The following is a 16,412-nucleotide window of genomic DNA, read 5'->3' as shown; positions in this document are numbered from 1 at the left end:
GCATTTTCGTCAAAAATCACACATTTTTATGATTATCTCAGAAATCTGCCATAGGATCGTCTTCATTGTAATTGGCTTTTGATAGACACGCCGGGAGAATGGTAGGACTGTATTATGTTCAATTACTGACATACTAGAAGTTGCTCGAAATTTTAGTAGAATTTTTTATTCATCCCTTAACACCTCATTTTACGGTATTCTTTAATAAATAGAAAAATAATTCCACCGGAAATAATTTTACATCATCTGTTTTTTTTTATATTTAGGTATTCTGTAAAATATATGAATACTACGGAAACTCATATTTTTCTATCTATTATCGCTTGTGCCACTACAGGAACACATGTGCCTTTAATATCACTATTTCTAATTGCTGTTTCTATAATAACACTAGCTTCACAGCTTAAACAAAATACAAATCAAAACCGTTTTTTTTACAAAACTTTTATATTTTTTCCTTTGTGGATCAAAAGCTTTCGATTGATTTAAAAAGTTCGTAATTGATCAATAATTTTGTTTAATAAAAAATAGTTTCTCTTAGTAGTCCTACTATAGGAATAATAAATTTACTATGGGTACTTGAACTTTAAGCAAAACTTTTTATTTTTAACATTTTTGGAACATAACCGAGCTGTGTATCAATGCTACTTAGATAAATAGCTCCTGACATTCATGTTAAAGCATATATTGCAGTTATTTGTAGCAAAACGCCCGTGAAAGCCACTAAAGCGATTATACGGTTATTCTGGGAGGATAAAAAAAATGCATCGGTATCGGGTATACCTGAAGCACTGACCACGATTCAGATAAAAGTAATTATTTATCATTTCTCAATGGTGGGCTCTTGGCCGTGCGGTTAGTGTCGTCAACCAATGAGCGTATCGTGTCACGGGGTGCGGGAAGGGTGACCATCTCCTGGAGATTCAAAATCAGCACATTTTGAAATTTTCAGAACATTTTTGTAAGTTTAATTTTGTTCCAAATTCTGAACATAATTACAATCAATCCTCCATAAGTCGATATCTGAAGGAAGGAACCATCGACTCATGGCAATATCGAGTCATGGAACAGGAATGCCTTGGAAAGCAGTTTGAGGGGACCATCATAGTATCCATGTAATTTTCTTTTGAGTATGATTACATGAATCAATATCGAGTCATGGAATATCGACTCATTGAGGTTTTACTATAGTATTCCAGTAACTATTTCAAAGGTTTTATTATTGTTGAAGACTGGTAATGTAATGGAATTGATCATTTTGTGAAGAAATTGGAGCAATTTTCTTGGGAAATCACTGGTAAAAGATTAATGTTTGGAATTTAAGGCAAACCGTTTTTTTTCTTTTATTTCTAAGACTGTGTTCTGTTGCTAATAACAAATGAAAGAGACATTTTCCATTTATAAGACATACAAATATATCAAAATAATTTAACGTGATACGTAAATACAGGTCAGACTCGATTATCCGGAAACTCGATTATCCAGAATTCGATTATCCGGTATTTTAGACTCGATTATCCGGAATTTGTTTTTTGATGTTCTTGTTTTTCAATTTCTATGCATAAATCTGATATAAAATGGTATTGCAATATACAATATGAATGGTTCTGCAGTTTTGAAGATGGGAAAAGGGGGGTTAGAAAAAGTGTTTTTTTGTGTATGTTGTTCAAACAATTTTTTTTCTTGTAAAGACCCCTACTGTTCCTAGAAATAATTTCTGGCTACGCCACTGCATCATATAAATGAAGCAATAGAAGAATATAATATTTAAGTTTTTTATCGAAGATTTCATTTTTTTTTTCTTCGTGATTCTATTATCCGGAGGATTTGATTATCCGGAGTGAAAAAAATCGATGCTCCGGATAATCGAGTCCGACCTGTTTTATCAAAGCTAAACGATCATTTCGATATCTGGTGGCCAGTAGAACAACCTTAAAAAAAAGAGGTTCAGGTTAAGAACGCACCGTGTGCAGCATAGAAAGGAGCACACAATTTACACATTTTCTCGGGAAAATTCTGTGTTGTTTTTTCAAAAGAGCTTATCTGTATTCATCGATTTCTCTTCATCGTTGCTCTCTTTGCGTTATTTCAGGAAACTGATTTTTTTTTTCTTAACATAAATTTGTGCTGTAGGATGAAGAATCACTATAGCTTGCTTCATTAACAAGAAATATCACAGATTTATCTAATTTAGCGAAGTTATTAGCAAAAGAGAGGATCGATGAAGAGAAATCGCTTATGTCAGTTAGGCCCTATTGAAGTAACAGCACAGAATTATTTTGTAGACGATCCAAGAGCACTAAAAAAAATATTAACCTTTTTTCAATCGAAAAAGTACATATCCGGCCGTTGTTCATGTACGTTTAGTAGGAGAAAATTAGCAACTTGGGTTTTGGCAACATAGTTATATCAAGAATAATGGTTCAAAGTAATTATGCCAATGGAAAGTAGTTCAGTAATCGATTGATTGTGACTCAATTTTTGTGTTGAAAAAATAAATTTTGGACGCAACAATCATTTTCAGTGACATTCCCTTTATTCTCCCCTAGCGACAATGGTGCATTATATTTGCCTATTCCAGCTCTTCAATTTTAATTGAACCAACCTTTAATTTTTGAATTTCGCGGGAGATCTCGTGAAGCTTTGGATTAATGGGTATAATTCTTAAGTATAACTAACCTTTTGCTAAGACAATAGTCTGCCACTTTTCCGAAGACACGTGGGTGTTTAGACTATGCAAATATCTTTCGATCCGCCAGAAGTTCATCACTGGGTTTCCTGGGTTCCTAATAAGAAATTTCTCATCTCAAAAATCTGCTTTGTTAAACTTTCACTTGAAATATCATCAAACATCTCACCAGAATTCTACCAGCAGAAATCATTTAAGCAATTGTCGAGGGTCTCAAAATATCCATTAAGATATCCAAACAAATTCTGTAACAATCTTTCCGGAAATTTACCGATGATTTTTAAAGAAATATTCTTCGTGTCTGATCAATATCTCGATATAAAATTGCTAAGAATGTCAGAAAACAACCAAATATAATTTATGGAATCTAAAAAACAACTATTGAAAATCCACTCAAACATTTTCGGAGATTTATTGAAGATGCAAGAAAATGCCGCTATGATTTCTCAAATCATGGTTTTACAAACAATCTGCTAAGAATCGTGGAATTTCACAAAGAAGATTCCGTAATATTCCATTTGGATTTCGTGAGAGTTCGATAAATCTCTCAAAAATACCATAAGATTCCTATTAAAAATCAAAGTTTTTTTCCATAGATCTCATGATTCTGAAATGCATTTGTTAAGGATTTCTCCATAAGCTCATGGCTGTGTGAGCTGTTATGCGGAGTATGAGATGTTAGGCGTTGGTGCATCTCCTGGTAAAATTAAGTAGTTTCGGCCATGGTTTCTGTTAAAATTATCTGCACTGAACAGTGCTTTTTGAGAGCATCTTCATTTCGATACTTTATTGCGTTTCAAAAAGATGGGAATGCCTCCTTGCGGAGCATCTAAATATTACACGATGATGGGAAACATTTTTATGTTTCCATGATTGCCACCATTTGTCCACAAATAAATTATCAGATTAATTAACTCATTACGCATGGTAAAGATGGACAAATTATTAAATTATCAGAGTTTCAAAGATCTCTTTTATTCTGATAGCGATAGAATGATAACCCTTTTCAATTAGAATTATTATCTTCGAAGTTCTAGGGTGCTCGGCAAGCAGAAAAAAGCAGGATAAAATTTGAAATGTGGAAAATAATCAGGACACCTCAATAAAATCTCAAAAACAGGATATGCCTGCTAAATCAGGACAGATGGTAACCCTAGGTGTAGGTTCGATTCCAGCTGCAGCCATTAATACTTTTCTTAGGGAATGTTTTCGGCTGTGCCATAGGAGCATGCTTGTCCGTTGTGTAGTGTTATTTACTTTACTAGAGATTTCAAACTCGAAACTCGACCCGATCCCGGGTTTGTAGGCTTCAAACAAAATAATCGGGTACTGCTGAATGCTGTTTGGGAACCTATGTTCTATACACCTTATTTGACCATTTGTTACTTAGGAACAGTTCCTGGATAAAACGCCAAGAGTGTTGATGATCGTTGGCCGGCCGGCTCAGCTGGACACGTGCTCGTCATGTGTGGCGGCTTTGCTGAAGGTTTAACAGGTTGCATACCCTAAAACAAACTGCCAGATAATGGCTTGATAGTCGCTTCTGGTCACCTGAGGAATGGCTGGATAGTCTCACAACGGTGGATGACGATCCGTAGAATACGCCACTCCCCAATTGCTCCGAGATTAGACCAATGCATGGTCGACACCTAATGGGTCCTGCTAAGCCGTATAAACTGTTCTTAGAATAGGGACACGTGAATGGCCCCTAGGCAGGGTAACATACCTAAATCTTCACAAAATCTCGCTTAAAGCTGGAGTTATTTTCCACTTAGACTTTTAACTTTTATTTGGGGGCCTTCCTGAGCCGAGTGGTTAGAGTCCGTGGCTACAAATCGAAGCCATGCTGAAGGTGTCTGGGTTCGAATCCCGGTCGGTCCAGGATCTTTTCGTAATGGAAATTTCCTTGACTTCCCTGGGCATAAAGTATCATCGTACCTGCCACACGATATACGAATGCAAAAATGGCAACTTTGGCAAAGAAAGCTCTCAGTTAATAACTGTGGATGTGCTCTTAAGAAAACTAAGCTGAGAAGCAGGCTCTGTCCCAGTGAGGACGTAATACTAAGAAGAAGAAGAATTTTAACTTTTTAATCAAAGGTCAATTGTAAATTCAATACTTTGGTGATCACTTTTTCTATGCTAAGGCTGATTTTACTCCTTCGAGCACTTGAGTGGAAAAGAACGCTGGTAGTATTCGTGAAGACCTGCCTACCTTTAATTAAGACCTATGTAACTACATCTCATGTATAACAAAGACAATTTACACCGTCTTCAGCCAGAGGATGCACAGACTGAACCTAAATAACATTAGACAACGGACACACGGAACGGCCAGTAGACCAAATGAAGAATTTTTCGTTTGACGAAAAGTTTTCTACGACTGGGGCGGGAATCTAACCCACACTCCGTAGCACAACACGCCTTAACGATTGACGCCGCTAAACGCACGGCTACGAAGCCTGAATATTAGGGTGCGGCTTATTTTTCAAAAGTTCTTAAAACCAAAAATTCGTATGCTCTACTGAATTCTAATCACATTTAAAGAGAAACCTCAAAATCTGAGCCAAAAATATTAAAATTTAGAGGTGGCGCAAGCGTCTTGAAGGTAAATTTTCAGGTTATGAAAAATTACCTTCAGTGAAGTAAACATAACTTTGTTATTTTTCAACCGATTTTGAAACTTTTAGCATCAATACCTTCAAAATTAAATTTATGAAAACTCCATAGAACATCAAATTTGTTTAAAAATCAAAAATAATTTTAGTTACAAGTAATTTATTCCAATTTTTTCCTCATTTTTCTAAAAATTTCAACTTCGTTTGACTATAACTTTATGATTACTCAACCAATTCCAAATCTTTTTACATGTTTGTGAAGCAAATTTATTTGTTTTTAAACTGTTCATACAACACATTTTTCTAAAAAATGGTTTTGACTTAGTTATTCAACATATTTGAATTCAGTAGAGCATACGAATTTTTGGTTTTGAGAACTTTTGAAAAATAAGCCGCACCCTACTGTATATATACAATATAGCCAGTCACTGCAGAATCTATTCCTTTGGTTCAGCATTTTTCGTGTAAAGTGGGCATGTAACAATGTGTTAACACTATTATTCCCTAGGATTCAAAATTGCCGTTCTTATGTGGAGTCATAGCAATCTACTAAAACCAAAAAATTTCAATGAGTTGTATAACAATTCTGAGCTAATTAATGAAATAAAAATATTCTAACTGGAAGATATTTGAATCAATGAATGAAATAATTAAATATGAAGCGATTTATTGCGATTAGTTTTGGCCTAGTCTTAGGTGTAATTCACCAATTATTATAAGGGACACCGAGAAGTTGAACAAAAACGATACGGTTGTTTGTGTTATAAATTCGCAGGCAAAGCTATACCATTAACCATGAACAGTAGTATGGAGAGTAGCATTTCCAATCACTCTCCTTGTTATGCTGGGCAATTATGGAATCAAAGTTATAAATGTGGCTGAAACTGGATTTGGTGGCCAATATTGACCAACGCGTTTCTCAATGCGAGACAATTCACAAATATTGTACATCGAAAAAAGAAAAAAAAAAGGTACAAGACAAAAGGAACGTTCTTACCAAGTGTTTTAGCAAGTCTTCATAAAATGCTATCCAGTGAAGCTGCCTGTGGATGCTTCATTAATCTCAACGAAGGCGATTATAATCTTGTTTTTCTTGATTTTAAAAAGGTTTTTTTTTTTCAAAAGTAATAAACCAATTCTTTGGATAAAACTATAAAAATTAACTACACTTTTGAGTAATACTCAGGTATAACAGTCAAAAAATATTTAACCCAGAGGCTAAAAACTATAGAAAATCTACTATCAACAAAATTCGTGACAGCAATATGTATTTTGTACTAAACGAAAAACAGTAGTTAAAAACAGACACATGGCCAAGTAATTAATAAAAGAGACAACAGATGAAAAAAAATCGATCACTGTTGTTACGTCCCTATGATACTGAACGCGCGAGGAGTCTATCAACTTTTACAGCCTATCATCGTTTTAAGTCTATAGAGATTACTCTTCAACAACTCGCCTGATATAACAAATACAAACGACTATTGTCTCTTTCGGATCCATCCGCTTTAAGTGTATCGTCTTTTTCGGTATAATGACTTTTGTTAGTCTACACCTTTGGCTATTTTGATCTATCGCAGTTTTTGAACTAACAACCGTTTCGACGTAACAACTATTGCGGACTAGTAACTGCCTAACGACTATATTAGTTGTTTTAACCACTCGGTCTGATTACCTCTCAAAATACTTTTGGCTCAAAGGCACTTGACCAAACGACATAGGCCATTTCCACGTCCAAGGTAGCTGTAAAAATGTATGAGATTCTTCGGTTGTTCTAGAAGCAACGGTTATCTACCTAATTAACCTTTCTTCCTCTCTCTCTCTCTGATGAACATTAGGACGTGGCTGATGCCGTCATTAAATTGGAATTATTGAGGTCTATGAATCTACAGTAATGTCCTTCTTTCAACAGCGCAAGATTTTCGATGAATTGTAAAATTTGTAAATTCTTTAGTGGATGCTTTATTGGATTGTTGGTCTGAATTTGGGACATTTTTTTGTTAAATTTCTCTGGACACACCAATACATTTTGGACCCTCAAAGTATATATTTTGGACCCCCGGCATTTTTTTATCGTTTGGCGACAAAGTTCACAACACTGGTTATATAATATGCTTGCCCATAGTCCATTATATCGATTGACAATGGAAAACCAAAGAAATTCTACGCTTTTAGCTCAGAAATTGTAATGGTTGGATGGATGAACCGGTCAAATTAAATTAATTTCAGATATAACAAACACATTTTCTTATGTACAAACGGTTTATACAAGTGCGGTATGGTCCTATCTTATCAAATGGCATGCGAATTGAATTGGCCGTTCGATTTAAATTAGGAAATTTGCAGGAAAACGGTCCAAGGAGTCCAAAATATATAGAGGTCCAAAATATATTGATTACCCTATGTTTCCAATACTGTATAATAAAAATCGCAGAAAAAATATTTTTATCGAAGCTGCTGGGCATTTGTAGAGATTCGCAACTCTGAATAGGTTGAGGACAACTGATTTATAAATAAATCTCAAGCGCAGCTCATGACATTTTTTTGGACAAAAGGTCGAAAGACAAAAGATTGAAAAAGAAAAAGTCTAAAAACGAAGAGTCGAAAGACGCTGGAAAGACAAAAGGTCGAAAATGATTTGCATGCATATTTTCGACCTTTTGTCTACCGATCTCCTGTTCTTCTAACATTTTGCTTTTAGACATGTTTTATTGATTCTCGTAACATAAACAGCGTAGACAAACGATCGGAATGAACAAATATTCCTAATTTGAGTTGGAAACGCATAAACAAAGTCTGTTATTAAATTTTCAACATTTTTTCCCTATCCAGCTCCGTTCAAAAGTATTGAAACCATATTCAAATGCTTCTCCATTAGCAAAGTACGGAATCCTGTAGTAAAAGCTCCGCTCGACGCTGTAAACCGAAAGGGGTGTGGAAAAGAACAATGTGCCTGCTCGGAAAGGGTTGCCGGCCCCCTATTTCCCTACGCTCAACGCGTTCACTGTCCCATTCAGGCTTGCATGTAATTAATTTTCTGTTATATTCCTCCATATCTGTTAATAGCTGTCGTTGTTGTTTACTGTAAGCATGACCGTCCGGTTCAATATCCTATCCTTATATGCATACATGTATGTCGCTCGGTACGTTTACTGCGTGTGTTTGTGTCCAAATTAGTGACTGTATGAAAGTAATGTCCGTTCTAAATCTCGCTTCGATGGCTTCATCGAAAGTCCCCCCGGGCATTTATTACGCACATTGACGGGCAACGCAAGACGCAGTCGAGGACGTAGGATGACGATGAACGCCGAAAAGGTCATCGGTTATAATTTATCAACTTCAACTGCAGATAGTTAGCAGCAGTCCAGCGTGCATGGGACTTGGCGCAGAAGTTCGAGATGAAGGCACGGCACAAAATTGATTCTTCAAGGGAACGACGCTGGAGCCAACCCCCAACAACAAAAGGACATGCCCTGCTAAATTGAAACTCATTTCCTTTACGCTTGGATCGGGAGGCATTCGGGTTTCTTTCATCGGTTCGAAGTCAGACAGCCATTCTAGCCATTCGGACGATAAATTAGCTCCTTCGTCGCATTCGTCCCCAACTTCTTTCTTAGGAAGAAAGGTGTGTGCGAATGGGTAAACCACACCCGAACCCTTCCGCCCTCATGTTCACGCCATGAAAAGAAAAGGAAAATGATGCCGCATATCTCGGTGGACGAATCTAGCATTCTTTTGATTTATTAGCTATTCTTTTGGCTGTGAATCCTTTGAGTCACGCACTATTTCTCCAGTCAAAGCAGAAGAAAGTCGAAAAGTGACACTTGACAGATGACCAACGTTGTCAGGTTGGCACGATTCGGTTCGTAGAACTAGAATTCTCACGGAAGAAGCATGTACCGCACCTACTGAGAACATTTTCATAAAGTGCTACTAAAAGACCTATAAATTCCAGAGTCACGCTCATTTAGAACGATCAGCTGTTGGGCATAGTTCCTACGAAACGGAATACATTAAACTTGAAGGAAAAAATGAGGGCCGTCACTATTGCAGGGGTCGAATTCGATCATACCGTTTGCCAGACCGAAACATGAGGGATAGGCCTGAATGGCATGGAGCGGAAATATCGAATTCATAAATTCAATCGTTTTCTTCCCGTTTCCATGATACGCAGTTCGAATCGGTAGAATTCGTCATTCTATTTCAGAAAACTTTAAGAACCTCTGCTCCGAAGTAGCCTAAAAGAGAAAAAGCATCTAATACTAACTTCCTTTATTTTTATGTTATGGCTTTTGAATATTTCTTACACAATGACAAGCAAGTCAGCTTATTCCTATTCTATATTCTTACAAAATATCAATGAAAATCTTAGAGTCGCTCATTTTGTAGTTGAAATTCCTTGTCACAATTTCTGACATGATTGTTGAATTCCTGTTTGGTGTTATTTTAAATGAAACTCATATTGTTTTCTTTCTCCTCTCTTTTCAGAAAGTGCAATCTTCAAAGATCTCATCGTACTGAAAAACAACAAACAAACATTACAATCATTTATACGTAAAAGTGCATCAATCTACAAGTACTAAAGGAAAACAAATCAACGTTAAATTAGTTATAACGCATTGAAAAGGTGCAGCTAGACAAGTGCAAAACCCCCCTCTCTCAAATGCAAAGCCAAAGAACGAAATTTAGTCTGTGATTTTTGTTTTGTGTTTCTACTTGTGTTTTTCTCCGTCTAAAACCCCGTGTTTTCCGCATTTTTGTTCGGAATAGCAAAACAACCTGTCATCGTCTGACATAAGAAAAAAAAAGCAACGAGTCGTTTGACAACAATAACTAACGGCAACAACTGCTATAAGTGCTAACAGCCAAGAAAAGCGAAAATGTTGATGCAAGTATCACCGGATGCGGCCGACGCGCTCGCTTTGGTACCGTCGGCGGCAACGGCCACTACCGGCGTGCAGCAAAAGGACACAACCTGGACGAAGTTGTTCGTGGGCGGTCTGCCCTATCACACCACCGACAAAAGCTTGCGGGAACACTTTTCCGTCTACGGGGACATCGAGGAAGCGGTGGTGATAACAGACCGAACGACGAACAAGAGCCGGGGTTATGGATTTGTAAGTGTTTTCTTAGGCTTCTGGTTCTGTTAACATTTACCCGAAAGATATTTATACGAATACGACATTTACCTGAATGGTATGGAACTATGAATTCTCGCGTAACTTTTCAAAAGGACCTATCTAGCATTGAGTTCGCTCTCTTTAGTTACTTTCTCTTCAATCAATAACTGAGGCACATTAATCTCTTCTTCTACGTTTTTTTGTATGAAACGCTAGCCAAGAACATTGTCATTCGATCTATTATAGATCGACAGACAATGTTCTTGGTAATGAGAGATTCTCTCGTCTATCACTCGTATCTTGGAGCTTTTGAGAAGTTTTTCACTCTAATAGTGAAAAGAAATTTTAAAGCTTCATAATACAAGCGATAGAGAAGAGAAATTCTTATTGTTACATAGGTTCTTTCGAAAAGTTATGCGAGAATTATTCTAGACATCTAAGAATGAGCGTAGCTAGAATTGGGGAAGGAAAATAACTTCAAACAAATATTCACGAATTTTATTCAAAACGTTCACCATACACAACTTTCCGAGCAGAAGCGAAGTTCTGACCTTCAAAACGAGATATTGATTTGATTGACATAAGAGATAAAAGATCTGAAGACAATATCTAAATTTCATTCCAGAAACTTTTGAATCATACCAAAATGTGAAGTTTGCAGATCTAATTATTTAGATTTTACAAATGCTAAATATGATATGCTAATGGTATTCCAGGAGTAAATTCTTATATCTATCAAGTTCATATCACTTTTAGATGTTCATAGCAAAATTTGTTATTACCCACATGGCTTTTTTCGCCAAAATTTCGGATTTTACTTAAGCAGTGAACTTACAAGTTTATTTCCTGTAGATTTTGAGTTTCAAAGCAATTATGTGGCAGAATAAGAGAACATAACGGATATTAACAGAACTCATTCTATTTTCTATTTAGCATTGGCGTAGCTAGGATTTTTTTCTGGAGGAGCATGGAGGCAGACCAGCAATTTTTGTTTAACAGAAGTAAACTCGATCGCAATAATAACGATTTTGTGTTGATAAGATTTGAGTTGATTTTATTTGTTCGTGATGTTGTCTCATATCGCTATACATCTGTGATATTCGTAAATTTCAACTTTCACTACGAAAAATATTCTTCTTTGTCTAATCCAGTAAAAAATCCTTCAAGACTTCTTTCAAAAACTCTTGAGGAATATTCCTTGTGATTTTCCACGAAATATTCAAATATTCAACCATGCGCTTCAAAAGATTCCTCTGAGAATTCATAAATAATTTCCAAACGTTTCCAGTGCATTCTCCAAAAACTGCTTTACCAGTTTTTATCGAGGTCCTCTTGGGATTTCCAAAGAAAATCATGTTCGAGATTAGAAGCTATTGTTCAAAAGATTTTTCCTGAAGTTTCCCTAGGCGTTCTGATCTTACCAAATAAATCCAAAAAGATTCTCTTCAGCTTCCTTTAATAAATATTTAAGAAAATCATTCGCAATTTCTTCAAGGATTGCTTAAAAAATTCGCAGCAATAATTATCCAGGACTTCCTGCAAAAAAAAAAACATTAAATAATTGCTCTAAGGATTCCTCCTAATATTCCACAAGATTTTCAAAAGCAATTACACATAGTTCAAGTGAAAAAATGTTTCTAACGATATCGCAGAAATGTTCTGTGCAGATCTTTTTTTTGGAGAAACTGTTTTCAACTGGTAAAACTTTAGAAGTTTAACGCAAAAATATTGTCGAACTTTGCCAGAAATGTCTTTTGGTAAAATTCGGAATGTAAGATTTTACTGAATTTGAATCTTTTAATTTTTACAAAACTCCTTGAATTTTCGTTTTTCTTTTTGATTCTTTGAAAATTGTGTACAAAGGTTCTCATGAATGCATCATGCGAAGTAAGGAGAAACAACAAAATGTTGAAGCAGGTAGAAATCATAGATGGAGAATAGAAGAACGAAGGATTAGTGATTATTTATATTCTTTTATCTGAAGTTGAATGATTATAGGATAACTAACACCTCTTTAATGAACTAGTAGTCCGAATCTTTTAGAAGATCTAACAGAACACTTTACATGCTCTGTGGATTCCCCCAAATTCTGCCAGAAATCTTCTAAAAACTCCGGCCTTGTTCTGCACAATAACTCAATCCCAGAATATGAATTCTAACCACATTTTATAAAAGTATGTGAAAAAGCATTTTTCAAGAATTTGTAATAAAATTTTGAACTATTTCAACAAATTTACAAAGTTAATTTTAGTTGAAATTTCAACGATATCTTTTAGTGAAAATATTTGACAAAATCAATGGTTTTTTGGATGAATTTCGCGGGAAATCTTTGAACTTTTGAAAAATTTTGCTTTTTACCAGCTCTATCCGGAAACATATTCCGAAATCAATTTGTGGATAAAAGATAGACAAAGAAGAAATGGTTGTCCTTTAGGAGAAATTCACATTGAAAGTTTGAACTAATCTTATAAAATTATTTTAATTATTTACAAGGGTTTTGTAGCAAAAGCATTGAAGTCACCCTTCGACATTCCTTGAGAAGTTCGATTTAACTAAAATTCTTCGAGCAAAATCGAGTGAGGACATTTTCACACAAGGTTAAATTTCTGCCATCCATTTGAAGAAAGTTAGCCAGGTTGCTAATTCTTGAAAATATCGGTTATTAATTAAGCCTCTGAAGCTCATAGATCCCTGACTGAATCAATGGGGTAGTTGATGAAGTATGACGGGTAAATTGCTGAAGGAATCCCTGGAGGCATCTCAAGAGTAATCCCTGGAGAAATGCCTGGAGTAAACCTTGAAGGAATCCCAGGAAGAATCACTGTGAAGATTATGCGGAAGAAATCCCTGCAGAGATATTTCTGGAGAAATCCGTGCATAGTCCTTGGAGGAGTCCGTGGGAAAATTTCTGGAGAAATAACCGGAGGAATCCATAAGGTAGCGTCCATTTATTACATAACGCTAAAACTGAAATTTGTTTCTGTTGAAATCCCTGGAGAATTTGCTGATGGGATCCCTGGAGCGATTTAACTAAAATTATGCTTGTTCAATTCATGTTTAATATTCTAGTTTTTGAGCAAACAGATTTATTTAACAGTTTTGAGTTGAAAAAATTGCTGTAGCACGACTTTATCTGCGGAGATTTCCCAACAAACATTTTCACGGAATAAGAGTTGAACCAACCACTCTCAAACATATTTCAGCTGTATAAACTGTTATTTAGCTACTAATGTTTGTTGAGTATGTCTCTATTTTAATGAAAGTCTCTGAATAGTCTCTATTTTTAATGGAAGCTCTCTAAGATCTCTATTTTAATCAAAATGCTCTTTAGAATCTGTTTTACTGGCATTAGGATTACATTGAATCCTGATGCAAACCTATATGAGCTCCAGAGAAACAAATCAAAGACTTTAATTCAGCTTTTCAGCAGTTTTTTTTTTGTAAGAATTCCCTCTCACATGTCTCATGGAAAAACTTCAAAAAATCTTCTAGTGATTTTTCTAGAGATTTCATTTGAAATACTTTCAGGGACTCATACCGGGATCCCTCTAGATTTTTTTTCCAGAGATTCCTCTACCAATACTCTCGGAAATTCTTCCAGCGATTTTGCAAAGGATGCTTAGGACATTCCCCCCGAAAACATTGAGCACTCCAACGATTCACCTCCACTTATTTCCCCAGGGATTACCCCGAGTTTATTTTTTCAAAGACTATACTAGGAGTTCCTCCAGGTATCATTTCACTAATCCTAAGGATATCGATCGAAAAATCACCTAATACAATCATGGAGGACTTAGCCTTTCCTTGGAAGATATTTAAAGGAATCTTAGGAGAAATTCCTGGGTAATTTCTATTGTGATCCTTTTTAAAATCCAGGTTATATTCTTGACATTTTCAAAGCAAAATTCTTAGAAAAATTCTTGGAGTAATCCCACAGGAAATAATAACTTAATCTTCGGAATTATCTCTGAAACTTTAGGAAAATACCTGAATTCTCACGAAATTCCTAGAAAAAATAGATTAAAAAATACAAGCAGTAATGCGATCAAAAAAAAAAGGAGAATTGGTTTATTGTATGTTTTATTTTGTTTTTTTTTTGTCTGTTTCTCCTTTACCAAAAATGGATCTCTTTTTGTTTCCTGTCTAGTCCATTTTTTCAAGCTAGAGTTCTCTAAAGTTCATATAATCGAGGCACCTTAACGTTATCAGGTCTGCAATGTGATCGGAAGAGTAATCTTCAAAATAAATAATTAAAAAATTAAGTCCTATTACTTCACCTGTAGATATATAAATTTCACTCGCACCTAGTCTTGAACTTTGTTGAGAAAGCTTTCGTTGTAGTTGGAAAAGTCATGTTAGAAAATCTAAGAAATTAAGCAAAAGAAGGCACTCCAGTTATTTATTCAAATCGTTTTTGAACCTTCCTTGATCTTTTTGTTCCTCGTAAAGTCAACGAAATCCCATTCTGAATGTTCGAATATTTTGTTCTAGTAATTTTAAATATTAGAGTTTATTTCCAAAAATTTCAAATTTATTAACAAAAATTGAATCTTTCATATCATATGATGCGTTTCCGAAAAATATGTACTATTGCATTGATTCTAATTATTCGTGAAAATTTAGCAAACAAAATTGAATCTTTCATATCATATGATGCGTTTCCGAAAAATATGTACTATTGCATTGATTCTAATTATTCGTGAAAATTTAGCAATAAAAATTTTTAAGAGATTTGTGAAGGTTTTTTCTTAATCCCGTCGTCATGGATGAGAGTGGCACATAAACACATGATTGTAGGAAAACTTTCGTAATTTGACTTGAAATACTCTTTCTAGTATGAGAATACGTACGAGGGCAATGCGTTTGCTAATGTTGAGAAAATATTCAAAATTCGGTAATTTTTCATTGATTTATAAATGTATGTAAATTGACCCGTTCCCACCCCGGGTGGGGAGGGGGGTGTAGGTTGGTAAAAAAAACTGAAATTGATCCGCATTAGGAACAAAAAAGAAAACCGTCCTCTATTCAAGTTCGATCTTTCTTACCAATAACAATGAATATGATGGAGAATAATATAAAATTTAAACCAGTATTAGTTCTGCTTTTGGTAGCTTTTGATATCTAGAATGAAAATAGGAAGATTAAGGGCATAATGCTCACATTAAGCGAATGCTTATTTAAGGACCTTATAATGCCAATATTTTCCAGTAACTCTCTACTAGTTTTCCATTTTCATATTAGTGTGACGTGCCACATTCATTCAAAATGATAAAAACCCAGTTTAAAAATGAGTAAAATTGCTAAATATCTCTAAAAGAGAAGGATTTTTCGAGGGTATTCCGAAACATTTTCCTATTGATTATTCTAAGGTTGAAAGTCCTTAAAAAATTTCCATTGCAGATATCAGGAAAAGTGATTTTCGGAGCGATCCTTGAAGGTAAGTATGAAGGAGTTTATGAATGAAGTTATATGTGAATCCCAATAGAGTTATCAGGAGCAATTTTTAAAGGAATATCTTGAGGAATCAAGATATCCACAGAAAAAAAAACTAAACAATACGCATCAGGTAAAACAACACACAATATGTTTGTCACTGCGCATAAAAACTGTACCACTTTGTACCATTTAGGTAAATGTCGCATTCTGGTAAATGTTATTCGGGTAAAAGCCTTTCGGGTATTAGTTACAGAAACGTGCTTCTTGCTTCTTGGAAAATCGACGTGACAAGCGTGAGCTAATTTTTGCTGTTTTTTTTTTTTTTTGTTTCTATTCCTGTTGTTATCCTTGTTCCCGAACAATTAAGGTCATCATGGGCGACAGAATGAGTGCGGAACGGGCGTGCAAGGAACCAAACCCCATCATCGACGGCCGGAAAGCGAACGTTAATTTGGCTATCCTTGGCGCGAAACCCCGAGGCAACGTTACCCCCGGTGAGTGAATTCCCGTGAAATGTTTTGATCGGTTTGTGTAAATTCTTTTGTTGTT

The 16,412-nt window shown here is 35.4% G+C and overlaps 1 protein-coding gene across 5 annotated transcripts in view; it reads left to right on the top strand.

The window, feature by feature from the left end:
• Nucleotides 1-16,412, top strand: part of LOC5578107 (RNA-binding protein 24-A) — a 266,309-nt gene that overhangs the window by 150,282 nt on the left and 99,615 nt on the right. For all 5 annotated transcript variants that reach the window (XM_021854638.1, XM_021854639.1, XM_021854640.1 and 2 more), the window contains 2 exons: nucleotides 9,796-10,424; nucleotides 16,231-16,357. In XM_021854638.1, the coding sequence (XP_021710330.1) occupies nucleotides 10,188-10,424; nucleotides 16,231-16,357 (364 nt within the window). In that variant the 5' untranslated portion in view covers nucleotides 9,796-10,187. The remainder of the gene's footprint in view (nucleotides 1-9,795; nucleotides 10,425-16,230; nucleotides 16,358-16,412) is intronic.

Source organism: Aedes aegypti, chromosome 3 (genome assembly GCF_002204515.2).
Source record: "Aedes aegypti strain LVP_AGWG chromosome 3, AaegL5.0 Primary Assembly, whole genome shotgun sequence".
NCBI lineage: Eukaryota > Metazoa > Arthropoda > Insecta > Diptera > Culicidae > Aedes > Aedes aegypti.
This window is presented reverse-complemented; position numbering and strand designations above follow the sequence as displayed.